The sequence below is a fragment of the Balaenoptera ricei genome, chromosome 19 (assembly GCF_028023285.1).
Source record: "Balaenoptera ricei isolate mBalRic1 chromosome 19, mBalRic1.hap2, whole genome shotgun sequence".
NCBI classification, from domain to species: Eukaryota; Metazoa; Chordata; class Mammalia; order Artiodactyla; family Balaenopteridae; genus Balaenoptera; species Balaenoptera ricei.
In genome coordinates, this window is record NC_082657.1 from 19,174,488 (window position 1) to 19,202,441 (window position 27,954).

The 27,954-nt window shown below is 40.3% G+C and overlaps 1 protein-coding gene and 1 long non-coding RNA gene across 7 annotated transcripts in view; one reads left to right on the plus strand and one right to left on the minus strand.

The window, feature by feature from the left end:
• LOC132354052 (uncharacterized) overlaps positions 1-27,954 on the plus strand; it is a 153,361-nt gene that overhangs the window by 72,973 nt on the left and 52,434 nt on the right. For 2 of the 5 annotated variants that reach the window (XR_009499156.1, XR_009499159.1), the window contains 3 exons: positions 5,703-5,765; positions 16,550-16,702; positions 21,460-21,555. This is a non-coding gene — a long non-coding RNA (uncharacterized LOC132354052). Of the gene's footprint in view, positions 1-5,702; positions 5,766-16,549; positions 16,703-20,656; positions 21,439-21,459; positions 21,556-27,954 lie in introns of those variants that run through there. The other 3 variants (XR_009499157.1, XR_009499158.1, XR_009499160.1) reach the window with 2 other exon arrangements.
• The window catches only part of DPY19L3 (dpy-19 like C-mannosyltransferase 3), a 71,220-nt gene continuing 58,694 nt past the window's right edge, over positions 15,429-27,954 (minus strand). For both annotated transcript variants that reach the window (XM_059905624.1, XM_059905625.1), the window contains 3 exons: positions 23,267-23,399; positions 20,691-20,849; positions 15,429-19,188 (listed from right to left, as the gene is read on the minus strand). In XM_059905624.1, coding sequence (XP_059761607.1) covers positions 19,027-19,188; positions 20,691-20,849; positions 23,267-23,399 — 454 coding nt within the window. In that variant the 3' untranslated portion in view covers positions 15,429-19,026. The remainder of the gene's footprint in view (positions 19,189-20,690; positions 20,850-23,266; positions 23,400-27,954) is intronic.

Here is a 27,954-nt window from a genome sequence, read left to right on the forward strand (position 1 = left end):
GAGTCATGAGTACACTGACAGGCTGATGAGAAAGACCCAGTTGCATTGAGAGGTTGACTGTGTAACAAAGGAGGGATAATCCATTCTGCAAGCATCTTGAGAAGGATCAAAATGGCAACAAAACCACAGGTGGTAGTGCAGCTTCTCTGTTGCGATAATAGGACCGTGCAGATGAAGAAGTAGGAGATGAGAAAGTTCTTGTGCCATGGCTTCTATTTTCTCTGTAAAATTGGAGACGGCCCCCAGTGATGCCTCCTGGTGCTCATGCCCTTGTGTAATCCCTCCCTTGAGTGTGGGCTGGACTTACTGACTTGCTCCCACCGAATACAATATGGCAGGGTCATGGGAAGCCACTTCAGATATGAGATAACCTGAAAGGCGGTGGCTTCTGTCTCGAACGCTCTTGCATGCAAGTGCACTTGAGGAAAGTCAGCTGCCATGTTGTGAGCTGCCCCATGGAAAGGCTCAGCAGGTGAGGAACTGAGGGGGCCTTCTAACCAACAACCTGCAAGGAACCAGACACTGCCAACAACCATGGGAATGAGCTTGGAAGAGGATTCTGTCCCATTTGAGTCTTCAGGGGAGACGCAGACCCCGTCGACAACCTGGCTGAAGCCCAGTGAGAACCTGAGCCAGAGGCATCCAGCTATCCACCCCTGGATTCCTGAACAACAGGAACCATGGATAACAAATGCTTTTTATGTTTTAAGCCACTAAGTTGTAGGGTAATTTTTTACACAGCTGTAGATAGCTAATACATGGTTTTATGTACTGAGAATGTAGGATGGGAAGGGGACTAGACGTTTAAAGAGGGGAGAAGATTTGAAATGGGTGTTGTGGAAAGTGAGAAAGAATGTACGTCGACCAGCAACACAATAGGATTTCTGGGCCAAGCTGAGGGCCCAAATGAGCTTAGCAACCATGGCTTTATGGTAGAACCAGTGTGCCTTCTGTCAGATATAATGAGGTTCTTCTTCTTTTTTGTTGGTTGGAAATTTTTATGATGCTTTGATGGACCATGGGAATCTAGCCCTCCTTTAGTCTTTCCATGACATCTTCAGGGACATGGACTCATTCAGCACATTTGCTGAGGATTTATTATGTGCCAGACACTGTTTATCCATTAACAAATATTTACTGGGTGTCTTATTGGTGGCAGGTGTTCTCGACACTGTTCTAGTGGGGGGCATGGAAAATAAGTAAACAAAATGGTGATGCAAACTCTAAAGGAAAGGAAGGTGGAAGGGATGGGGTGAAGGGGGCTCTTTTATGTAGGGGGCCAAGGCAGCTTGATTGCATGCAGGGGCTTCTGGAAGCAGAGGATAGAGCAGTGAACAAGATAAAGTCTTTGCCCTCCTGAAACTTACATTCTCATGGAGGAAATAGAAAATAGAACAAGCAGAAGTATAATCGTAGGCACTGATGGATGGTAGGAAGCAGCATTAGAGTGAGTAGGGCATGCCTCTGTAGAAGGTAATATCCGAACAGAGAGTTGAATGGAGGGAGGGAGGGAGTCTTGTAGAAATGGAAACAAGAGGGAAGAGAACCGCAGGCCTAGAGGATGGCACCTGGAAATGCTCTCATTATGGGACCATGCTTGGAATGGTCCAATCGTGGCCAGTGCTCTGGGAAGTTAGAGTTACTTTTTGCTGATGGCACGAAGTGTTTCAAAATGGTCATGGAGTTAAAAAAAAAAAAAAAGGGTGGAAGTGTCTATTAATAGATGATCTCATCACACCAGGGGTAAACATTTTATTCCGTTGGGTAAGAAGAATAATTACACAAGCCAAACTCCCTTTTAAGAAGTGTCAAGATTGTGTTAATAACAGCAGTAAATATTTATTAGGTGCTTACTCCATGCTTGACACTGTTGGAGAGCTTTAAATTATTAACTAATTTAATCCTTTCAGGCCTCATGGGATGAGACTATTGATTTAATCTTTTTACAGTTCAGGAAACTGAGACACAGTTTCCTGTGTTTATGTGTTTCTTGGCCAAGGTCATGCTGCTATCAAGTGGTGCTGCTGGGGCAGAACATTTAGCCCTTGTGCCACCTTCCTCCAAATCTCTTGGAAGGATATTAGAAAATATTAGCAAATAATATGAATTATAATTTAAGTTTAATGGAGTGGATTATATATGTGAAGGAAAATTAATTTCAAATATCTTAATGTAACAAGTACCATTAGATTTTGGTAGTCAGATAGAAAGCAGCTTAGATTTTACAGACGGCTCACTGGTTGTTTGGGTTAGAATTCTTAAAATATCACTCATTGAGTTTGTATATTATCATAAAATATCACAGAAATGTTAATGGGCTAATGATTTATGTTGAAACCTCAGCTGCTAATATGCCGAGTCTTTTAATATTGTCCTTCTGGAAAAACCCAAGCTGATCATGGACAGTAGTCATTCTTCATGTTTTATAATCTTGCCATTACGCAGCAGGCTCAAATAGTCTGCATTTTTTTTTTTCTTTGTTAGTTTTGAGTTCGTGTTATGACTGATTTTCACTTAATTAACTTAAAAATCGATTTTATTTTTTAGAGCAGTTTTAAGTTCACAGCAAAACTGAGCAGAGAGTACAGAGACTTCTCATATACTCCCTGCTCCCCCTGCCCCCAGACACCTTTCCCCACCATCAGCATCTCCCACCAGAGGAGTGCATTTGTTACAACTGATGAACCTACACCGACACATCCTAGTCACCCAAAATCTGCAGTTTACATTAGGATTCACCCTTGGTGGTGTACATTGTAGGGATTTTGGCAAATGTATAATGACAAGCATCCAACGTATATTTAGGGAGGACGCACTTCCCTAAAAATCCTCTGTACTCTGCCTATTCAGCCTTTCCTCTCCACCAACCCTGGGAAATCACTGACCTTTTACTGTCTCCATAGTTTTGCTTTTTCCAGAATGCCATATGATTGGAATCATACAGCATGTAGCCTTTTCAGACTGGCTTCTTCCACTTAGTAATACACATTTAAGGATCCTCTGTGTCTTCTCATGGCTTGATAGCTCATTTCTTTTCAGTGCTGAATCATATTCCATTGTCTGGATGTACGACAGTTTATCCATTCACCCACTGAAGGACATCTTGGTTGTTCCCAAGTGCTGGCAGTTATGCATAAAGTTGCTATAAAAATGGATATAAATTTTCAACGCATTTGTAGTGTGATCGCTGGGTCATATGGACTTGGTGGCAGAGGGAGTAGCCCTCTTCTGAGTGACACCCTTGCTTTTGGAGGAGGACAGTGGGAGAGGGTGGTAGCTTTTGGTCTTCCCAACCTGCTCTTCCTGGCATTGACCCTCAGCCCTACGAATAGGGCCTGCTGTTTTCAGTGTGCCATCCCTGAGCTAGAGCCTCCACCCGTGGGGACCTAGGTGGAAGAATGGAGCCCCATGCCCTTGACCACACTTGCCTGTAATCTATTCGTTGCAACATGCAGCTGGGGTGGAGGGGTAAGAAATGCTGGTGACCTGTGCCTCCTGCAAAGATACCGCAGCCACGAGCGGGGAGCTCGGGGAGGGAGCCCTGTGTCCTCATCTGCACCTGCCTTCCTGTCATGCTCAGTTGGGAGGGGGAGCACGAGGGGACAGGCTGTGTTCAAATGCCACAGACTTGTACTGTTTTTACCAAGTTTTACCAAGTTTTCTTGAATAAATGTTTTTTGTTTGTTTGCCGTATGCCCTTAAGAAAATTTCCAGAGACTTTAAATGGTTGGATTTAAAAAATTATTTTCCAGTTTATGCTTATTTCACTGGGGAGCAGGACCACAGAATTCCTCATGCTACCAGTATGGAAGTGGAACTCCTTGGAAAGGTTTTTGATAAAGTCAATTTTATTAAGACATTAATTCTCCAAGTGTGGTCTAAATAGCTACAGATAAAGTATGGTAAAGAGAGAGAAAGCAAGGGAGTGGGGGGGGAGATTGCGTTAAGGTTTACAATATGCACCTTCATTACAGAATACCTTCAAATAATACTATATCACTTCGGGTAAAATAAAAGAACCTTACAACAGGTGGAGAAGTAACAGTAAACAGAATATATTCTGACAAAGTGTAAAGAATTCAACTAAAAATTATGACTAAAATTTGGAGGAGAAGGGAAAAAGGGAAAAGTAGAATATGGTCATTGATTGTTGAATAGATAACAGGTGAGAATAAACAGACAACTGAGACACCAGATAGTAAAAGTTAAATGAGTTTTTCTCATTTATGCCTAATGAAGAGCATTAAAGGTATAAATACAAAGGTAACCAGTGAAACAAAATATAAGCTTTCCTAAATATAAAAAATAATTTTAGAAAGAAGTTGACATAGCATATAAAGAAACACAGTAAATATAATATACACAATAATTAAAACAATATGAGGGCATTAAGACCAAACATTATCAATCATATCAATAAATGTTAACGGGCTTGGGACTTCCCTGGTGGCGCAGTGGATAAGACTCCGCACTCCCAATGCAGGGGGCCCAGGTTCGATTCCTGGTCAGGGAACTAGAACCACATGCATGCCACAACTAAGAGTTCGCATGCCACAACTAAGGAGCCCACAAGCTGCAACTAAGGAGCCCACCTGCTGCTACTAAGACCCGGTGCAAACAAAATAAATAAATACATATTTAAAAAAATGTTAATGGGGGCTTCCCTGGTGGTGCAGTGGTTGAGAATCTGCCTGCTAATGCAGGGGACACGGGTTCGAGCCCTGGTCTGGGAAGATCCCACATGCCGCGGAGCAACTGGGCCCATGAGCCACAACTACTGAGCCTGCGCGTCTGGAGCCTGTGCTCCGCAACAAGAGAGGCCGGGATAGTGAGAGGCCCGCGCACCGCGATGAAGAGTGGCCCCCACTTGCCGCAACTAGAGAAAGCCCTTGCACAGAAACTAAGACCCAACACAGCCAAAAATAAATAAATAAATAAATAAATAAATAAATAAATAAATTCATTAAAAAAAAAAATGTTAATGGGCTTAACAGCTATTAAACCAATGAGTAAAATCTCTATGAAAACATATGGAATGATTTCTAGGATACATTGTTAAGCAAAAATAGCAAAGTGCAAAAGAATATATTCATTTTGTGTAAGGAAAAACAGAAAATAAGAAAACATACACATACCTGCTTAATTTTGCAAAAAGAAACGAAGAAAGAATAAACACCAGAAACTAGTAAAACGGATTGTGTATGGGAGCAAAGTCGGGTGGGAAGACTAATGGAGAAAATGACAGTTCTCTGAGTATCTTTTTGATTTTTTTGACTTTTGTAATCATATTAATGTTCTAAATACTAAAACAAACAAACAAACAGAACAGCATGGATGAGGAGGGGGGAAACCTAAAACTAGATGCAAACATAAACCCCTGAATCCAACTGTGTTTCGTAAGAATAACAACCACAATAAAGGGGGAAGTGATTAATTCGAGTAACATTTGAACGCAATACTTTGACTATATACCCTCAGTCTAAAAAACAAACAACCAAACAAAACCAACCAACCAAACAAAAAAACCTGCAAATAAATACTGAACTTTTCTGAGTTGGTTTGATTTTCATAGTGACTTACAGGCATAGCAATTCTGAAACTATTTTATGTGATTTTGGATTGATAATATTGGGAACCGGGGTTCTCACTGCAAAAGAAGAGACATAAATATTGATTTTTTGTTTGTTTTTGTTTAACTTTAGGGAAAGCAAGGAAGAACACTGTGGAGTTGAACTGGAAATGGCTGTATTGGCACAAAGTCATGTGTATGTATATATTTATGCACATACATATATGTATTTAAATTTTCTTGTGCTTGCATATATGTGCATGTGTATGTGTGTGTGTGTGATTCTATATTTCTTCACATAGTCCACTGAAAAAGCGTAGAAGCCATAACGCTCAATAGCAATGAGCACACCTTGCATCTAGTGTTTGGTTTCTAAACATTTACCATTTCCTATCAAAAGGACCAGAGCCCCTTAGAGAAATGTTTGGTTATAGGGCTCAGGAAGGAATCACACACAATGAGCACTGAATGTCTTATTGTACCGGAAAGAGAGGAAAGGTTAAGATAAATAATAGAGTGTGTAAAAAAGACAGAAGATCTAGCTTGAAGGACTTCAACTGTTCAAATGTAGAGGAATGTGAACATTGAAATAATAAGATCAGGGATGGGTTGTAAATCTAGTGGGAGGAGTTGGAATTGATGAAGAACAGGGTTTTTGGTCTCAAAATATCTCCCCACACATCACTTACTCTTTATCATTTCATAATTAATAACTATACAATGGGTAACTGGACAACACCTTTAACTAAGTGATCAAAATTAATATCATTGAAAAAAGAAAAATGGTATCATGTGTCTTCAGATGTGATGCCCTGAGAAGGACACAAAATCACTTGTTTAGTATCAGTCTCTCAACGTATTTATCAGTGATTACACTAAAATCTAAACAGACTAAACACTCCTATTGAAAGGAAAACATTTTCAGAATGGAGGAAAAAACCCAACTATAAGTTTATAAGAGACACATCATAAATATAGGAATACAGAAAGTTTCCAAGAAGAAGGGTGGAAATATGTATGTATACCATGCAAAGAGAATTGCTGTGACTCTGCTAATATCAGACAAACTAAGCTAAGGTAATAAGCACCATTTAGAAATTAAGTGGGGCATTTCATAATGTTAAAGAAACTCGTCCACCAGGGAGGCATAGCAATTCTAAATCTTAATGCTAGACATATAAAGGAAATTAACAGGAGTAAACAGAGAAATAGGCAAACGCAACAGCCACAGTGGGAGATTCTAACACCTTTCTCAACAACTGACAAGAAGAAGCAAAGAAATAAGTAATTATATATATTGAATATCTGAATAACAAAATTAAATTTGGCCTAATAAATATTAGAGCACTGTATCCAATAATAATGTAATAGATATCCTTTAATGTATATATATTTTTTGTCACCATTTTTTTAAAAAAATTTTATTTCTTTTTGGCTGCGTTGGGTCTTCGTTGCTGTGCGCGGGCTTTCTCTAGTTGTGGAGAGCGGGGGCTACTGTTCGTGGTGGAGCATGGGCTCTAGGCACCCAGGCTTCCGTAGTTGCAGAATTTGTGCTCAATAGTTGTGGCTTGAGGGCTCTAGGGTGCGCGGGCTTCAGTAGTTGTGGTGAGCGGGCTCAGTAGTTGTGGCTCGCAGGCTCTAGAGCACAGGTTCAGTAGTTGTGGCGCACGGGCTTAGTTGCTCCACGGCATGTGGGATCTTCCTGGACCAGGGCTCGAACCCATGTCCCCTGCATTGGCAGGCGGATTCTTAGCCACTGTGCCACTAGGAAAGTCCCTTTTTTTTTTTTTTTTTTTGGACTATTGAATGCCTGGTTAGTTTTGAGTGGAGATTTCATTTTCATACATTCCTTTTGGAATGTAGGTGAATCAGTTTCCTCGATAGGTAGTAGGAAGGGAAAGTTAGCTTGCTAAGCGCCATGATCTCATTCCCTTCCTCTCCCTGGGAGGAACTGACTGACTGTAGCTCACTGAGTATTGTTTGGCTATATGAACCTGATCTTAACTGCAGAATCCAATGCAATAAACCCTTACAATATGCTCACTCTGAGTGTCCATTGGGAATTTGAAGATGAGAAAGAAATAGTCCCTGCCCTCAGGAAATTCACAGCACAGTGAGAAGCATAGAAACTTACATAGTTCAGGATGACAAGTACTGTGTTAACTGTACGGACATGGTCTTATGAAAGTAAAGAACATCAAAAAGAGATGTCTGCCTTAAGAAAGCCAGACTCATGAGAACTCTTTGCCTTCAGAGAGTATCTTCATCAGGGGTCATTTGGTTATTAGAAACAGACACGCAAACTAGCTCAAGTCAAAGAACTAACTTATTGGAAAGGTAACAGGGGTACTTCATGGAACCCAAAAACAATGCATGAGGCCAGCCTCAGGGGGACAAGTAGGCACTTGTCATCCACAACCTAGTATTTCTCCCCCTGCTTCACTGGGTGGTCACACAGCCTCTTATGGCTACTTTTTGTGCCTGCTTCACTTTCTGGAGGCTGGCTTTGTCTGCTTTGGCATGCACAAAGCTGCCCTATGATTTCACAATTCAAATTGCCAGTGGAGGCCGAGTCGGGTCCTGAAGTCATATTTCCAGTTACACTTAGGGAAGATAACCGACTTAGGGTAAGACAGCTGTGGTGAGGGATCATGAATGTGGTCTCCTGCCTGTTAAAGAGGCTGAGGGGGCAAACTCTCTGAGAAGCAGATGTGGCAATGCAGGTAACACAGCTGCTACAGATGGGCAGACCATAGGTTTTTCAGACATCTCTCTACATGGCCAATTATCATAGTTGTGGCACTGGAAACAAATGTTACTTATTGTTTTCATGGCTTCCATGGGAAAAAAATGTCAAAAGAAATCTGTGGGTGGAAAAAAGTTACATACATGATATCTGCGACAAGTTTAGCTGAGATTAATAGTGCTTATAATGGGTTCCATGAAGGATGGCATTACCGATAAGATGATACAAGCAAAGTACCTAGCAAGCACTGTGCCAGACCTACAATAGGAACTTGAAAACGTGTTCTTCTCTTGTACTGAACATGCTTTCTCAGCATCTTCCTTCCCAATAATACTCTGGTTTTCCTAGCCATGTGATTTACATGCAATTTGTCTCACATTCAACTGCAGAGGGAGAAACTGATTATCCTAAATTGTCAACATAACCCATCCCCATGGTCTCAGCAATTGGTTCTAAGATGGACACATGAACCAGAAAAAAATTCCATTCTTTGACCTTTGACCTATCTCAGAAGTATACTCTCTCCCCTCTGAACCTGAACCATGCCAGCATATAGATCTTGAGAGCAACTGACAGCTAGTCTAGAAGCAGGAAGAGGTCTATGAGGATGGAGATAATATGTTAATACTAATTGAAGGAGCGCAGCAAAGTGGACAGAGAGGCCCACTTTCTGGACACAGCGTTGATTAAGCATCTCAAACTTAACATGGCCAATTCGTAACTCTTTATTCTTGCTCCTGCAGAAGGGCTGTTCCTTCCCCAGTATGTCAGGTCAGGATAGGTGAGACTGAGGTGCAATAACAAACAACCCTAAATCAAGGTGACTTAAAAGAACAAACGTTTATTTCTTACCCTACATGTTGAACGCAAGCTGGTAGGAAGCTTTGTTCCACACCTTCCTTTCTCAGGACCCAGGCTGCAGGAGAAGCAACCACCAACTGCGAGAGAGTTCTTGAGGATTTTGTACTGGCAGGTAAATGCTCTGACACAGAAGTGACACATTTCATTGGCCAGAACTAGTCATAGTACTGCGTCCAACCGAAAGGGAGGCAGGGGGAGGGGAGAACCAGAGATATTTGTTGAACACCAGTAATGACTATCATGCCAATCTTTTCCATCTCAAGAAAAGGCACTACCATCCTATACCCAGCTAACCCAAGTCAAAAAAAAAAAATCTAGGTGTTACCCTTGACTTTACCCTTATCCCCAGTGTATATTCCACCAGCAACTCCTATTAACCCCACTTCTCTTCCTTCTCCATCACTACCATTCTGTTCCCCAAACCATAACCTTTTAACTGGACTACTGAAATACCCTTATACTGGCCATCCTGCTTCCAATCTTACCCTCTGCCCACCCAAGTCTAATTTCCACACGGCATCTGTGGTAGGCTGAATAATGCCCCCTGCCCCCAATTTCCACTTCCTAATCTCCAGAACCTGTGAATATGTCATGTTACTTGGCAAAACGGCCTTGCAGATGTGTTGAAGGTTATAAACCTTGAGACAGGGAGATTATCCTTTATTTTCTGGTGGGTGCAATCTAATGCCACTAGCCCTTAAAAGTGGAGAACTTTCCCAGCTGAAATCAGAAAGATGCAGCAGACAGGAGGTAGAAGTGATGCAGCAGCGTGGGGCTCCGACACCTTGTTGCTGGTCCTGAGGTGTAGGGGGCTATAGCAAGGACCACAGAGAGAGCACTAGGAGCTAAGGGTGGTCCCCAGCTGAGAGCCAGCAAGGGAACGAGAACCTTAGTTCTACACGTGCATGGAAGTGAATTCTGCCAACAATCAGAATGAGGCTGGAAATGGACTCATCCCTCGAACCCTCAGAAGGGAACCTCGATTTCAACCTTGTGAGACTTTGAGCAGAGGAAACAGCTGAGCCATGCAGACTTCTGACTACAAAACTGAGAGAAAAACATAACTGTAATGTTTTAAGCATATGTTGGTAATTTGATATGGCAGCAACAGAAAATGAATAAAGCATCCATGGCTACTTCTTTTTGAAACAAAAATTAGATAATGTCACTACTCTGCTCAATCCTCCAATGTTTTTCTACCACATTTGGAGTAAAATTCATCTTCTTTACTATGGCATATGTGGTCTGATGTCTGCATACTTCTACCACTCTCTCCTTTCCCCATGTTCTCATTTCTGACCCTTAGTCGCACCAGGCTCCTCCCCCCTACTTGCCTCCTTCTTGCCAGTCAAATCCTAAATGCCATCTTCTCAAAGAAGCCTTTCTGAGCACTTAAAACCAAGTAACCCCCTAATTACATTCTATCACAACATCTTATTTTAATTCTCTTCAAACATTTGGCATTTTCTTATATTTTTTCTAATCAATTGTGTGTATCCTCCACTAAAATATAAGTTCAGTGAAACCATGGACCTTGTCTGTCTTGTACACTAATGTGTTCCCAGTGCCCATGGGTATCAATAAATATTAACTGAGTCCATTTAATCACTGGGACATTAGATTAAGTCATACCTAAAGGCCTAATGTGCTAATAAATTCCTTTTATGGTTTGAGCCAGAGTTAGGTTTTCTGTTAACTCTCAACATGAAACTTCCTAACTTTGTTTGCACTTAGAGGAGTTTTTATAGCTCTGTCTGAAGCATATCATCATAACCATTTTCACTCAGTACAACAGGATATTTTTATTCATGTTTATATCATAGGACCCTCCCTATCCTCAGGCCTCACCCTGTCACAGAGTAGGTGCTAAGTTCTCATGGAAGGAATCACTGAGCTGAATGATGGCATAGGGAAGGTTGTGTTCATAATGTTCATAACCCACCAAGCTCTTGAGATTCAGATTTTCTATTAAACAAACAAAAACGCTGCCCACAAAGACAGAGCAAAATAGCTGTACAGTAGGTCCCCTAACAATGGTTTTGTCCATTTGTACTACACCGTTAATTATCAACAATCCCCAAACACTTTCCTGGCCAGACAGAGAATCTAGCATGAGATCAGGCATTGTTAAAAAAAAAAAAAAAAAAAAAAGCATTAACAGCAGTGAATTCTGAATGAGCACAAGTTATGTTAATAATCTTAATAGCAATGATAAGAGAGATAGTTTTTCACAGGTGTCATTTCCTGGGGGGAGGGGGATCCACCTTTTCTTGCAAGAGAAAATGCTAATAGTTTCATTAAATTTATGAGCCTTAATTAGCACACTGCTGTTCTAATTACTGTGCTAATCCTGAAATCACATTCCTTCACTCCCCTCCCTCTCTTAAGTAGATTCATACACAATCAGACACTTCTGCTTTCTTTATGAATATGTGCTTTTTGGCAGGGCTTTGACATTTTTCAATAATGATGTTGCTTCCAAAAACATGCAGGCCATCAGCTTCTCAGTCTTTTTCTATGGCTCTTTTTTCCTCTCTTCTATACACATACACACCCAGAAACAGACACAAACACACCTCTCTTTGTGATGTAAATATGTAACTCAGAAATTACTAAGAAGTTGGTTTCCTTACAAGCTGTTCTTGTTAACCTCCTTCTGAGTCCCTAAAGGTTTTTGTTTTATTTTGTTTTGTTTTTTAAAGATATTTTCTATAGCAACATAAGAATAGCTCACATAGAATTACCAAGGGCTCTTTAACATGTCTTTATTATCTAATTTTGATGATGATCATGATGGTGATACCCTGTAGCTTCCACCTATTGTACTCACCATGTACAAAGTATTAGGTCTAGTGGTTTAAATGTCATGTCATTTAATCCAGTCAATGACCATATAGGTAATTATCAAACCTCTATTTACAAAAAAGGAAACTGAAGCTAATAGTACAGATAGCTTGTCCAAAGTCATATAGCCCCATTCTCTTTCTTCTCTTTGTGGGGCTTCAGTTACACTTACAGGATAAAGCGAAATGCTCTAATATATGTCTCATGCCCTTTCGTTGTTCATCCTTTTCTCCTTTATGTTTTAGCCTGAATATTTTCTTCTAGCCTATCATCTAGTTGATCAATTCTCTCTTCAGCTGTGTCTAATTTGCTATTTAACCCTTCACTGAGTACTTATTACATTTTTCAATTCTAGTATTTCCATTGTGTTCTTTTTTATAGTTTTCAGTTCACCTAAATTTTCCATCTTGTCATTTAATTTCTTGAATATAATAAGCAGTTATTTTAAAAGTCTATGCTTTAAACTTCAATATCTAATTAGACTGTGGTTCTGTTTCTATTTGTTTCTGTTTCAGTCTTGCTTTTTTATTATTCCTAGTTATTTTTGATTGAGTGCTAGACATTGTATATAAGGAATTGTAGGGATAATTTGAGGCCATGGATGAGGTTATCATCCTTCATAGCAGACTTATATTTGCTTTTGACAGGCAGATAGGATAATAGCCTCTACTCCTAGGAAAAGGTATAGCTTTTCTTGGGTCTCAAATTATTGGGGGGTTCACCATGGCCTCTTCATGCTGGCTGGACCCCAATTCCAACGTCTCCTCAGCACTATATAACCTCTGAAATCTCTGTTTAGCTCTGTTACTTATTAGATGTTCTCTGCTAAGCCATACATGTGCAGGTTATGAATTGGCCAAGGACCCAAAAGGACTTCTCAGATTTTCTCTTTTGCAATCCCCTCCTCTCTGGTACCCTGCCCTTCCAACTCCTACCAAATCTCAGCCATCGGAGCATCCATGAACTCCAATCTCTTTCTTTCAGTAAGACTGTCATTCTCTGCTTGAGCTCCATTTTCCCTGTGCCATGGTTTGGGAAAGACTTTAAGGGGAGAAAGCCAGGGTGAGACTGGGACTCACCTTGTGTGCTTCCCTTCTTTCAAAGATGGTAGTCCTGGATTTCCCTGGTGGCACAGTGGTTAAGAATCCGCCTGCCCTGCATAGCACAGGGAGATCAGCTCGGTGCTTTGTGTCCACTTAGAGGGGTGGGATAGGGAGGGTGGGAGGGAGATGCAAGAGGGAGGAGATATGGGGATATATGTATATGTATAGCTGATTCACTTTGTTATAAAGCAGAAACTAACACACCATTGTAAAGCAATTATACTCCAATAAAGATGTTAAAAAAAAAAAAAAAAGAATCTGCCTGCCAATGCAGGGGACACAGGTTCAAACCCTGGTCCGGGAAGATCTCACATGCACAGAGCAACTAAGCCTGTGCACCACAACTACTGAGGCTGTGCTCTAGAGCCCACAAGCCACAACTACTGAAGCCCGCGTGCCTAGAGCCCATGCTCTGCAACAAGAGTAGCCACCGCAATGAGAAGTCTGCGCACCACAACAAAGAGTAGCCCCCACTCGCCGCCAGTAGAGAAAGCCCACGCGCAGCAACGAAGACCCAACACAGCCAAAAATAAATAAATTTAAAAAAAAGAGGATGGTAGTCCTGTCAGTTGCTGCAAAATACTCTGTATTGGCCAGGCTGTAGTTTTCCTTTTTAACCTATCTGTGGATTATGTCTTCTTTTGCTCTTTTTCTTAATCAGGTTTACCAGGTGTTTTTTTCATTAATCTTTTTAAAAGATGCAGCATTTTTTGGTGGGGAGGAGTTGTTTATTCTACTATTTCCCTAGATAACTGATTTCAGTTCTTACCTTTTAAATTTTAATCTTCCTAGTTTCCTGATTTGTTAGTTTTAATTTTTTTTTCTATATGAAAAATCCCAAACTAGCTTATACTATATCAACTCATGGCCAACCTTGTTTCATCTACATGCCTCACAAAATTACTTTGATATGAACCCTATACATATATAATTCCACCTGTAAATATTTCAGTATATATTCTAAAAGATAAAGACCTAAGAAAATAACAATGTATAACAGTGTCTATATCACACCTAAAATTTTTAATTCTTTAATATCATCATTGTTCAAAGAGTTCTTCTACAGTAGAGTTGGGGTACAAGACAGAGCCAAGTTCAAACTGCCATCTTCCCAGAATCCTCCCTGCTATAAGGGCATGGCTTTCAAACTGACTATAAACTCACAGTAAGAAATACATTTGACATTGCACCCCAGAGCACAAATAACGACATGTATAACTGAAACAAATATTTCACAAAACAATACTTATATTTACCGTATTGGCTGTCCACTCTCTCCCTTCCCTTTCCCTCTCTCTCCCCCCTCCTCCCTCTTTCCTCTCTCTCTCTGAACCACTAAATGTTGGTTGCGACCCACTAAATTGATTTCACACTACACTATGGTTCTGTTGTCTGCACTTCGAAGAACAATCCTACAAAGCAAATGTCTAAATATCAAATTAACTGAAAAGGGGGACTTCCCTGGAGGTCCCGTGGTTAAGGCTCTGTGCTTCCACGGCAGGGGACATGGGTTTGATCCCTGGTTGGGGAACTAAGATCCCATGTGCTGCATGGCGTGGCAAAAAATAAATAAATAAATAAATAACTGAAAAGTTTTGAGATGAGGGGCAGAGAACTAGCATTTCATCTGCCACGTGCCTGCGTCACATGTCAAACCACTACACATTCAGTTCATTCATATCCCGAATCTCTCGCTTATCTATATTGTTTGCAATTCTTAATTTGCCAGACCATTCTAGCGACATGTACTTAATAGCTTTGTACTTAATAGCTTTAGTGTAAGTACACTGACTTATAAAGAGTCAGTACCGAATATTTGAGATCCCACTGCCGTTTTCCTCTATTTGGAAGTATATCTCCGTCTCCCTGACCATTTCTGCTTGGAATTTCAATATCTGCTTTGAACAACCTAACAGTCAAGCATATTTGTTATCTATACAATCTTACCAAAAATGTGAACCACCACCCATTTTCCTGAGTTACTAAAGATTGAGAGTTTAGTCAAGAAGTAGAAACAAATCCAAAGGTCAAAACAACAGCATTTATCTCTTTGAGGATAAATTCAGCTGACAGCAGCCTTCTCTTTAGAACTCTTAACTATAACCTTGAGGTTCAAGTAAAGCAAATAAGCAGCTATCAAACCAAATTTTGTGAAAAAAAGAAACCCCTTCAACATTAGCAAGTACAATTAAGACCTTGTCACATCCATCTTTTAGTGATTATACTTTATTTAGCACATATTTAATACACTTCAATAAGCCAGTTCCTTGGTTTTTGACCTTCAAAGAAATGAAAGACACTCATCTCGTGTAACTTAAAAGAGCTTTATTTAGTACATAATCTTCATACAATCCAGTACAACAAATTATAAAAGCTCTTTGTAAGATTCTACCCATACGATACTAAGTACAGAAAATCAATTGCCACAAGAAAGTAAGCCACTCTCTCATTCTAAAAGTTGTTTTCCATGAACAGACAAGCACTCTCTTCTATGCCAAAAGGTTGTCATATATAAAGCATTTCGGAGGATACTGGCCAGGATACATGATCTGAGAATATTTTGTCTTTCTATTAATTCCAACGTTTAAATGAAAATTTAAAAATGGACTATTTCTAGTTAATTCAGGTAAGTTTTGGCCAAAGATGAGCTAAAATTGTTACAAGGTTCATGTGGAATCAGAATAAACCTTTTTAGTTAATTGTAAAGATGCAGACCAGATGAAATACCTACATATGTCCTTGCCAACACCAGCACCAACCCAACACATACACACACACACACACACATTTATTTAGTTGATCTCACAAAGGTCAAGAAAATCACCTTTAAGTGGACAACAAATGGCCTAGATAACACCTAATTATGCTCCTGGCTAATATATCTGAAATGAATTCCTATTTTTTAAGTCTGTAATAAAGTGACTGGAACCTTTCAACTCTAGAAGAAGTAGATTAGCCACTGGGATCAGTATCTGTAGTTGGTCATTTAATGAAGTTAAAGTTGGTTAAAGTAGGCAATCATAACTTCAAATGTATAATTGTACATTCATTTGCTCATCTTTTGATGTAAAGCCGAGGCCTTTCCTTTGCATAAGGGTCCAATGATTACAGTTTTATTTTTGCATAAATCATACCACTAATATGATTTGGGTACTTTTTAATACCTTCTGATCAGTCTAGATTTTTTTTAAGGTGAAATGAGTACTAAAATAAATCTGTGAAGCAATCTAAGCTCAGAAATTTTCTTGAATTTTAAGTTCTCCCAATATTTTATAATTTTCCCAACCACAATTAATTTAAAAGTAATTTTTATTAGCAGCAACCTTTATCAAATCTTACCAAAGCATTCAAGCTAATTTTTGCAGAAATAACCCTTTCATTTTAGAGCAAAATTTCCTGGGTTTATGTTGAATCGTGTATTTACAGCGGGAAGTAGAGCATGCAGACAAGGTTGGCGCAGGCAGAGAACTCAAAGGAGAGAGCAGAGGCATGAGAACGCCAGGGAGCAGCCCCCAGTGGTGCTGGGCCGAAGTCAGCTTACAAGAGGGATGGACACTGTGAAGGGACCCGGTGAGTCACGTAAGTAAAGGCTAATTAAGAGCACTTACTGTACTTAGAGGTTCTTTTGAATGCTAACTCTGAAGCAAAATCAAGTGGTCTTTCTACCCATAAAATACAGCCGTAATTTGAGGATATTACCAAACATTAGCACAGCCACTGAGATCGTGTGGCAGGGAGCTTAGAGAGCCAGGGTCAGCCGCTTTTCCTCTCTTTCCTCCCATGTACTCCAATGAGAAGGTCATAAAAGAGAATACTGAGGAGCACTAAAGATATTTAACATGATTCATTAAGAGATTTGGTCATCAGGAAATAAAAATGTCAACTATACATGGTCACAGTGTTTTGGAAAGAGTGTATGTATGGATTCTGTCTTGCAAGATTTTTTGGCACTTTATATTTTTCACTAAAGACTGAACACTGAGTGTTTTGGCAACAAATGGCACCTAAACTGTGAAAAAAGGATTACTGTATGTGATCAATGTGGTGATGATAAGCATAAAAATTTAAGTACATGTTTCTTGTATACTGAAACTCCAAATACCCAAATGCATAGATTAATAATACAGGAATATTTAAAATAAATTGAAATATTTCTGAGAAGGTAATAGAGGGTTTTAAAAACGTAACTAGATAGTCTAACACGTTGTACCTTACATGTGCTTGGTTTCAATTAGAGTAAGGCACTCACTGAAGGATGGACTGACCCATGCTGTCAGCTGCAATAGGCATGCATCATTACTGGCTTAATTAAAGTTTTAGTACTGATTAAAATGTTTTATTATTGTATTATCCTAAACTGCAGTGGTCTCCAACCTTATTAAGGGATACAAGAAAGATATAATTCAGGAGTTTCAGTTGCATAATTTAATAACCCAGCTACTGTCAATTTTTTATTTAAATAAGTTTTGATAAAAGCCAAGTATCCTTCCTTGAACCCGACATGATAGTGTAAAATTTCTTTTTGAATACTGCTTAATAAGTAGTAGCTGAATAGAAAATCATTTGAACATGTGATATATCCATCTTCATGTCTACGGTGATTTACTTCAACACAATTGCAAGGAGAAATATTTAAATCATTTCCAACTGGCATGAGAGGTGAAAGTTAATTTCATTAGCCATCTTGATTTAATTAAATACACAGTATGCTTTTATCAGTAACTTTTACATGTCCCTATCATTAGAAATTAATTACAAAAGCAATTATCAAAAATTTTTTGAGCAGGTACAAGGTACACATAATCCTCTTCGTTGTTTACAAATAAGCATGACTTAGAGGCACTTGGTTACCTTTGAGTAAGAAAAAGAACAACCTATTAAGGGCCCTCACAGTAAGATTGGAGACCACAAATCAAACTTGGTATGAAAATGCTCTCTGCCAAAAATATCATAGTAGTGAGTTAGTTAAGATACAACATTTTAAAAATAGTAAGACTTTGCAAGGTTCTAGGCTGTAAAAAATACAAAGGCTAAAAACAAAGAGTTTACAAAATTTTGCAAACCCAGTAAATTTGAATGAGTAAGAAATGAAGAAGAATTTTCTTACTTGCAGGATAGATTAAATAGTATCAACAGGTTTTAAAATAGTAACACTATACAGTAACAAATTCTACTCAGCTACATAACATTTCTGCTGCCTTAAGGACTTACAATACGGAACTTGTAACACTTTTCTGTGTCCAGCATTAAAACATTCATGCACATGCGCGTGTACACACATACACACACTGACACGTACTCCTGAAGTGCTACACATTACATTTCAGATGGAGCACAACAAAAAATTTTAGATACATATGAAGACCTAACATGATTTTAAAAAAAATATTAAAAGCATAACAAATGAAAAACATTATAAAATTTTTAGGTGAAACAGGACAATAGAGAGCTTTTTAAAAAGCCACCAGTTGGTCTTCACTAGTGAAAAAATATTAAATAATTTAATTATGTATCCCCTCAATTCGATTCAACTATAGCTGTTGTAAGTCAATTAAAAATTAGAAGTATTTCAAATCTTGAAACAGGCTCTAGATTTCCAACATGATATGCAGCTGTTCAGGCTACCTATGGAACGCTTAACTGTTCTCCCCAACAACAAAATTCTAGATCACTTTTAGAAAGTTGAAAACATTTAGGCTAAAGAACATTAATGAAACAAGACAAAGACTGAAGCATGTGTAAGATACTTTCAAAGATGGTAACGCTTGTGTAAACATTTGTAGACTTAATCATATCACAGCTTTAAGGTACCGGTTACCTAATTACATTTGAAATGTTATCTATTGAGTTTCATTATGATGGAGTTTCACATATCAAAAATAGAGATTAAATAGAAAGCTCTGTTACTTGTTTCTGGATAACTTGTAAACGTGGAATGTTTTGTTCTGAAACACTCTAGTGAAGTATGCTGTGTAGGGGGGCAGGTTTCTTTTTATCTCTTCGCAAAAGCGAGGGTGGCCTGCAAGTTTCAAATCTGGATCGTTCTCTCCTGGGCCATCCATCATCTAAAGCCAAAACAAAACCAATACAGCTTGGAAAAAAATCTTATTTACAAAAGACAAACAAAAGTAGGAATAGGGATTGGGTTTCTTTAAGAATGACATGCTAGTGAACTTAAACTGAACGAATGTCAATGGCTGCTTGGAGATCATCTGGTCCATTCCTTTCCCCTTTGGAAGTGTGACCCTAGGCTGAAGAGCAGAGTTCGGTGTCAAACAATGTTCACCTTTAATGGCAAAGCTAGAAGCAGAACTTGGATCTCCTTGTCCTGAGGAACATACTACACCATTCCCTCTCAAAAAATGAAATACAGAGAAGAATTACTATGACCAGAGAAAGTTCTGCAACTCATTAGATGGCCTAGTTAGAAACAGTTACACACAAAGCAAAATTTAAATGCATGTATTTGGTCTGTACCTCCTCTGAATTCAAGATAGTTATGAACAGTTATTTTCCTTAAGCAAAAATCAAATCTCATATTCTTTTTTTGCCTCAGCTTTATTGAAGCATAACTGACATATAAAATTGTATATACTTAAGGTATACAATCTGATATTTGATATACATATACATGGTGAAATGATTACTACAATCAAGTTAATCAATACATTCATGTTGGTCAAAGGGTATAAACTTGCCGTTATGAAATGAGTAAGTCTCTGGTGACCTAACGTACAGCATGGTGACTAGGGTTAGTAATACTGTACTCTGCACTTGAAATTTGCTAAGACAGTAGATCTTAAGTGTTCTGAATCTCAAATTCTGTACAGTCAAGGTTTTATTTATTTTTTTCAGATGTAGGCTAGGTTTATCACTTTTTTCCCCCACTCATTTTAGAAATATCTATCAGCTTTTATACCAATAATTACAGCACACACCACCTCTAAAGGATGAAAATCTTCTGTTTTCTCTATCTGAGACCTGGCATAGCTCCGAAAACATTTTCCTCAGAAGGAAGAAAAGAGAAGTAGCTTGTTTTCCTGCTCAGGAGTGTAAGCTTGGCCACAGAAAGCCATCTTTGTGGAAGTGTGCCAGTGGACGAAAAGGGACACCCAACAAGAGAGCAGGGAGAGGAGTGAGATTCTACCACACAGGCTGGGAGGTGGGTGGTGGGTTGGTGCACCGCCGTCATGGCCACTCGTATAAGCCAAAATGACGCTTCGGAGCAGCGGTTTAAAAGGTTGAGGTTTTCTTTTTCACTTTAGTAGCAAAACCTTAAAAAATAAATTCTATGCAGAGCCTCATGGCACAGACCAGCTGAAGACAGAGTTGCTCTGTTTGGTGTGACAGTGGGGACAAGAGCTCCCCTCCCATCTCTCCCGCCCCTCCAGCCCCCGGGGCAAGTCACTAACGTGCCAAGGTAGGGGTTCTGCAGAATGCAACGGAGGTGAATGCTTGATCCACTGTGCAATTCTACAAGGTATAAAGGTAGTTACACTCCTTAGGACTCACACTGGACCCTCTCCTCCCCAGGGGACGCCCCGCACGTGGCGGATGGCGCGCTTACGTGTCCGTTGGCGATGTCCAGCAGGTCCCGCAGCCGGCAGCCCCGGCGGTGCCTGCGCTCATAGCAGATGCTGTCTTCCAGGATCACGTAGTCGGTGCCAAAGGACCTTAGCAGGGCGTGCACTTCCTCTGGGGCCCTCTTTGCATATATCTGATAGACCTTCAAAACAAGATAAAAATGGAATAGGGCAAAATATCACTTAACTGCTGGGAAGTTCGTCAAGGACTATCTATTGCTGCAACCTCCCACAGGGGCTGAGCCTAATCGCAGACACCCAGCTCCCCCGCCTCTTCCTGTGCAGGTCGCTCAGTCACCTGTAGTCCTGGAGTGTGTGTGAGAAATTCCCAAAAAAAAAAAAAAAAGTTGTTGGGATGGGGGAGAGTGCGTCATGCTGAATACATTTGGATTTAGACGCCAAAGAGATCTGGATTTAGGATGTACTGAGTTATGAATATATTCATCAGTAGATGCCAATTCTAAGAATGCTTCACCAAGGTAAATAATGCGATTGAGTAAATAAGACACCGTCTCTGCCTTTAAAAAGGGGACCTTTAGACTAAAAGGGTCCATTAGGGGTGGTGGTACAGTCTGGAGGCACAGATACTTGTAAGGAGACCCAGCTTCTGAGAGTGGCCGCTGGGGAACAGGACCCCCATAGGGTCCCTGGCCCCAGACAGGGGCAGCACCCTCGCTCTACTGCTGTCCTGCTGCACTCAGCTTGACCAGGAGACCCTACACTTTCTCTCTCTCTCTCTCATCCTTCCTGGAGGAAGAGCAACTTGCAGCGCCCAGTGGCAGTTCAACAGGAGGCACGCCTTCCCAGTCACCACCAGCTTCACACACCTTAAGTGAATACACGCAGATGGTGAGTGGCCTATATCCTGGGACTTGGCGCTGGGAAAGGTAGAATGGTGTGTGTGTGTGTGTGTGTGTCGGGGGAGGGGTAATGAAGAGAGGTGCTGCTTCCTTTGTCGCCCACTGATTTCTAATGATATGTCTCTGACTTAAGAGACTGGGCTCTGAGAGCCTAGGTCAGCAGGTCTGAACGGCTATGCTGAAATGGTGGGGGGGTTATCTGCTTCTACGGCTAACACTGCGAGGTCATCCTGCCTGCAGTCCAGCACCAGCCTCAGACTAAGGCGTTCCAAGGATCTGAAGGTCATGACTGAAGAAGGGCACTAGGACCTTCAAGATTATCAGTTTTTAGGGCATAAAACTCAGCACCTAGGCAGGGACTGGATCTTGGAGAGGACGGAACACAGGACTCCCCGTGCCTCTGACGTGTCTCTATCTGCATCTCTCTCGAGTCAAAGTGGCGGCCACCTCCTAGCTGAACTCTGGGGTCTGCTGATCCAGGTACCCTCCCCTCTTCCTCTAGCTAACTCAGGGCCATCTGGAACACTTGGGCTAGCTGAAAAATTCCCATTTTAGCAGGAAATCTATGTTAAGACGATTCTCTTAAAAATGGAGTATTTAGTAAAAATCATTTACTTTTAGGCTAGTTAAATCTCACCCCCCAAACAAGACTTTTCAACAAATTTTCAGCCACCAAGATTAAGAAGTGACTGATATAAAACATTAAAAAGTTTGAAACCACTGCTGGCGAGGACTAAGACAGGTACACTTCTGTAGCACTGACTGGAGTGTAAACTGGCATAATTCATACAGACTTGGTAATTCTACCTCGATTACAAATGCCCACACCCTGTGACCCAGCAACTTCACTTCTAAGAACCTCATGTGTGGACAGACACTTTGTGCCTGTGCAGAGCGATGCTTACACAGGCGTCTCATTTGGGAAATTGCTGTATAATTGCAGAAGACAGGGAAACAACCTAAACGGTCAAATAAAATTTGCCACATCCACGTGACAGAATATTATGCAGCTTTAAAAATGGCAAGGAAGCTGTGGATATGCTGATATGGAGTGATCTCCAAAATACATGAAGTGCCAAAAAAAGCAAGATGTAATTAGTTCTTTTGTTAAAAAGGGGGGGAAAGAATATGAATTCGTGTATATCTCCACACACACACATTTGTATATACATAAAATTACTGGTACTGTTATTTGCCTCCTGGGAGGAGAACCAGTAGCTGGAAGACAGGGGTGGGATGGAGACTTTTCACTATGTTCTCTTTTGCATGCTCTGAGCTTTTTTAACTGTGTGGCTGTGTTGCCTGTTCTCTCTCTCTCTCTCTCTCTCACACACACACACACACACACACACACACACACACGAGAAACAGCCCATTAAAAAATGTGACCACTATGCCGCTCCCCCTTTCCTTCTCTCTGCAGTTCAAAGCTCTGAGGACTCTGTCCTCTAACACTCTGCCCTGTACATCTCAAGGTGTTCTCCTCCTCAGTTTACTCTTCTACCCGAGAGGAACAGAAGGCCGAAACAGCATGCCTTTAACAGACGGGGCAGGCCAAGGTCTAGACTCTGGAGACGCAAGTCCTGACAGGCACTTCAGCTCTGCCTTCCCCTCATAACCCGCAGGCAGCAGGAGCCCCGGCTTTACCAGACACGGGCCAGCCCGCTGCTGCCCCACAAAGAGCTGGGAGAGGCGCTCACCGCTTTGGTTCGCTCTCTCAGGCTGCTGTCCTCGTAGTGCGGGTGGTTGGTTAAGGTCCTTCCCGTGCACAGCTTGACGCCGGCCAGTAACTGCATGCTTCCAGCAAACACAGCCTTCCTTGGAGTGTTAGAGCTAAAAGAAAAAGGTCATGAAGAACCTAGGGGCAAGACAGGAATAGAGACGCAGATCTACCAGAGAATGGACTTGAGGACGTGGGGGGGGGAAGGGTAAGCTGGGACGAAGTGAGACAGGACCACTGACATATATACACTACCAAACGTAAAATAGATAGCTAGTGGGAAGCAGCCGCATAGCACAGGGAGATCAGCTCGGTGCTTTGTGACCACCTAGAGGGGTGGGATAGGGAGGGTGCGAGGGAGGGAGACGCAAGAGGGAGGGGATATGGGGATATATGCATATGTATAACTGATTCACTTTGTTATAAAGCAGAAACTAACACACCATTGTAGAGCAATTATATTCCAATAAAGATGTTTAAAAAAAAAAAAGATTTTAGAGTCTAAATTAACCTCACTGCTAAGGCTTCCACGAAGATAATATCACACACTCAGGATCACCCAGCTATGTTAGGAAGGGCTATGAGTCGGGAAAAACACAGGAGGCTGCTCGAGATTCTGATTTACACTCAAACTGTTTTATGAAATTTTTCCTATTTGTTTTTGACAATGATTGGGAAGCTTCTAATTTACTGTTTTGATGGGTTTACTCTTATAATGAATTGTCTTAGGATGTGGGTATCTCCTGAGTCTTCTAGGCTAAAACCCACAACCCTCTCCTGCTCTTGTTGCAAAGACGCAGATTCTAACACGAGGCCTTAGAAGACTGCCAGGGCTTTTTGTATTAAACTTAACTAAAAGGGCTGCCTAGAGTAAAACAAATTATAAAGCCAGAAACTGCAGTTGCCATGAGTCAATTCCAAGGGTTTTTGGTTAAAACAAGAAAAAAAGATCACAGATATTACTATAAATTACTTTTTAGAAAAAAAGAATTAGTAAAAACAGAAGAACACGGAAAGAAGATTCTGAACTAGCAGATATCTTATTATCTTATCATACTCAGTATGAAGATGTACAATATTTCTGATGTGGAAGCAGAAGTACTTTATGTATTCCTTTCCTTTAGTCCTGATTACGAAAGACTACATGTATCTTAAGGAACACAGGGTATTCTGATATTAAATTAAGATTTCACTTTCCAATGATCACCAAGCTGTGATTCTCTGCCTCCCCGTGGGATGCGAGGGACAGTGATGGAGGGCCAAGGAAAGACTTCCTGATTTCTGTGAAAGCATTTTTCCTTTTCCCCCGGAAAAAAAGAATCTTAGTAGTTCATTTAATTCCCTTCCATTTTTTAAAAAACCTGGGAGCCACCTGCAAATCAACAAGGTGTCATTTTATTGTGAAGGACATAACGGCTGTTCCATGGACTCTCCTCAATGCAGAACTTCTGATAGAGGCCCAGGAGGAATACTGCAAGATATAGTCACCCTTCTTGTTTTAAGAACAAGGCGTGTATGGCTGCTACGGTGAGTTAAAATGATGGACATAGTTTTTTTGAGAAGGAGTCTAACTGAAATCATTAAAGCTCAACATACTTTGCAGAAAAAGCCACAGCAGGCCGTTCTCCTCAATGTATCTGGACATCAGGGCATGAAACTTGCTCTAGTGTTCAAGTTTCTAAGAGAAGCCTCATCATATTCACATATTCCATGAGGATGTTATACTTACTCCATTTTAATGCTAAGACTACAGCACGAATGCCACCCAACAAAGGCCTCTGGATGTCTACAAGCAAGGCATCCTACAGCTCAAGCTGAAACAGTTACAAGTAATTTACTTTTGGAAAATGCAAGATCTTCTAACAATGACACTCTTGTTCACTCGAATTCCAATAAGCTTTCTTAAGTGATAAAAAAGTGGACAGAATTACAAGGAGCACACAGGGAATGACACAATCTGCACCCTCCCTTATTCCTGTCAGACCCCAGAATGGATTACAAGAGAAAAACTTTTATGTGAACTTGGCTGTGCTTCATAGGATGTCATCATTCTGACAACCAGACCCAGGAACACAGGTATAAATAGATGTCTGCTCTGTCCCCCTGAACCAGCAATTTATAAGGAGTTCTTGACACGTGTCCCATGTGGTCAGGGAAATAGGAGGGTTTAAATGAAAAGAGGTGCACTGAGTTCCTTAGTGAAAGGTTTATATAAAAATTCCATTTTATTCAATGAATACTTACTAAACGCTTAGTCTGTGCCATATATACCATGCTGCCCTCATTTATAGTGTACCATAATTGCTAAAGACAATAAATACGGACAAATAAAATTAAAGAAAATGTCACCATTTTCCCAAACCAGTCTTCTTTCCTTCTGTATACTCTTAACTGGCACAAACCATTCTACTGCAATAAATTATACAATTAATGCCACAAAGTGGCTGCCTTTGGGTCCTCTGAACCAAAGAGATTTAGAATGCAGGGAGAAGATGAGTCTGGTCTCCATGCCTGGCAAAACATGAGGTAGAGGTGAGACCTAACAGAGAGAGAACCATCCTGGTCTGTACAGTCTTACTGCCTAAGAGTGCCAAACCTGTCTCTCTTCACAAACGACAAATCCAGCAGCTGAGCTGATAGTATCCATTCAAATCTTTAGGCTGTCTCAGCATCATCATTTTGAATATATAACAGGATTCAGCATCAGGGAGATGCACAGAGCTGTTTCTAGTTGTGGCAGAGATAGATGACTGGCCTGTTATCTATTCATGGCTAATGACAAAGGTTTCACCCGCCCCTTCCTGGGCTATCATCACAATACTTTGATGAGTTATACAGTTCACAAAGGTTTAAAATGTCAAAATTCCTAAACTGCTTGCTGGGGAGTTATAAGGTTATTCTTTATTCAGCCAAAAGTTATTACTGAGGGCCTACTATGTGCAGGGCTGGTGATACCCTGTCTTCAAGAAGCTTACTGGCTAATAGACCCAGCTCTCATTACAGGCAAACACTTCAAAACAAGCCCATAGTTAGTCCACCACATACTGACGACTGCTTTCTGTGGGCCTGCAGCTATGCTGGAAACGGAACACATCAGACACAGTAAATACGGCCTCTCTCCTCTGCAGGCTCTCAGAGCACTTGCTGCTCCCTGCCGCCCCAGTGGGTACGGTCCCCAAGGCAACAGCAGCCATCACCAGGTGAGCAAGTCATGTCACGTGACTACTTAGAGGAGTTGAGGGAAAAATGGAACAAAGTTCATTTGATTGTGACACGTTTTAATGTTTGGCCTCATTAGTGAAGTCAGGAAGTTTAAAAGAAACGCAATCCGTCTCAACTGCTGGTGCTACAGTCCTCTGGATTTTTAACAGTCTTTCACTAAAGGTCCTTGGTTTTATTTTAAATAGCAAAATACAAGTACCCTCATGGATTAGATATAATATTTCTTTGACAACGATTGACTTCCAAGCATACTAGAGATGGTGTTTATTCACTTGATTGTCTGATTTGGTTTTATATGCTAGCCCTATGGTAAATCTGGGATATTTAACTGCTCTCTTAAATATTTAAGTTTAGCCGTAAAGCAAATGCAAAAAGTAAAACAAGCAAAGTGAAACAAAATGAAAAAAAAAAAAATCACATTTTCTAGACTTTAAAAACCTAGATTCACAGTATTTTACATTTTCTGTGGTAAACTCAGTAGGCAAAGGGAGAAGGGATTCTTTGTCTTTAACTTAAAATATGCAGTATGACAGATGTAATGATGGGTATTCTTCCTTCACAGATACTTTTGCTGACACAGTCTGTGGTCTGTGTCTAAAATAGCTAATGTGCTTTTAACCACTGAATGACACTTCTCTATTATAGAAAAACAAAGCAATTTTTACCAATGTTTGAACAAATGATGTATAAAATGAAAGAATAATTTGTTTTTATAGTTCTCTGCCAAGCTCCATAGCAGGCTGCCCGACCTGCAAACAATTTATTCTGGAAGAAATGTCACTAAATAATGACAAGGACTCACAGGTCAAATGGATTTACATTATATAATTTAAATGTCATTCCAGGAAGACCTGATGGCATTCTTAACAAATAATCTCATTTATTCTTGAAGCTCTAAGCTTCAACAAGTTAATTACTGTTGAACTAATGGGGAAACTAAGCATTATAATATAATGTGTGAACATTTGTTTTATCTACACTTCAAAAATTTATAGAATTATGCAAATGCCACAAAATGATTCATTAAGTATAAAAGAGGCTTACAGGCATTGAAGGTCTGAACTTAACCAACATCATGTTTAAAATATACAGTAATTCTCTCTGCTTTGATTAAATGTGAAGGAAGTTTGGTCCATTTTCTCAGGCCCATTGAGAAAATATTGCACATGCAGGCTTCATCACTGGAAAGAAACTATTTCTAGTGAAAATCTCCTAAAGCCAAGTAGGTAAAATGTCACACTTCAAAACAGTCAAATCTACAGTCTATCTTAATTGCACAATGTCAAAGAAATGTTTCAGGAGCCAAAAATGAAACACTCGAAGGAACGAGGTATGAACTACCAATTGCTGTGGCACTTGGCCTTGATGAAGTAAACGTGCTTTCTAATCACACATAAAACCTGTAAGAGTACTAACTGGGTTTTGCTGAAAGAGATACCAGAAAGT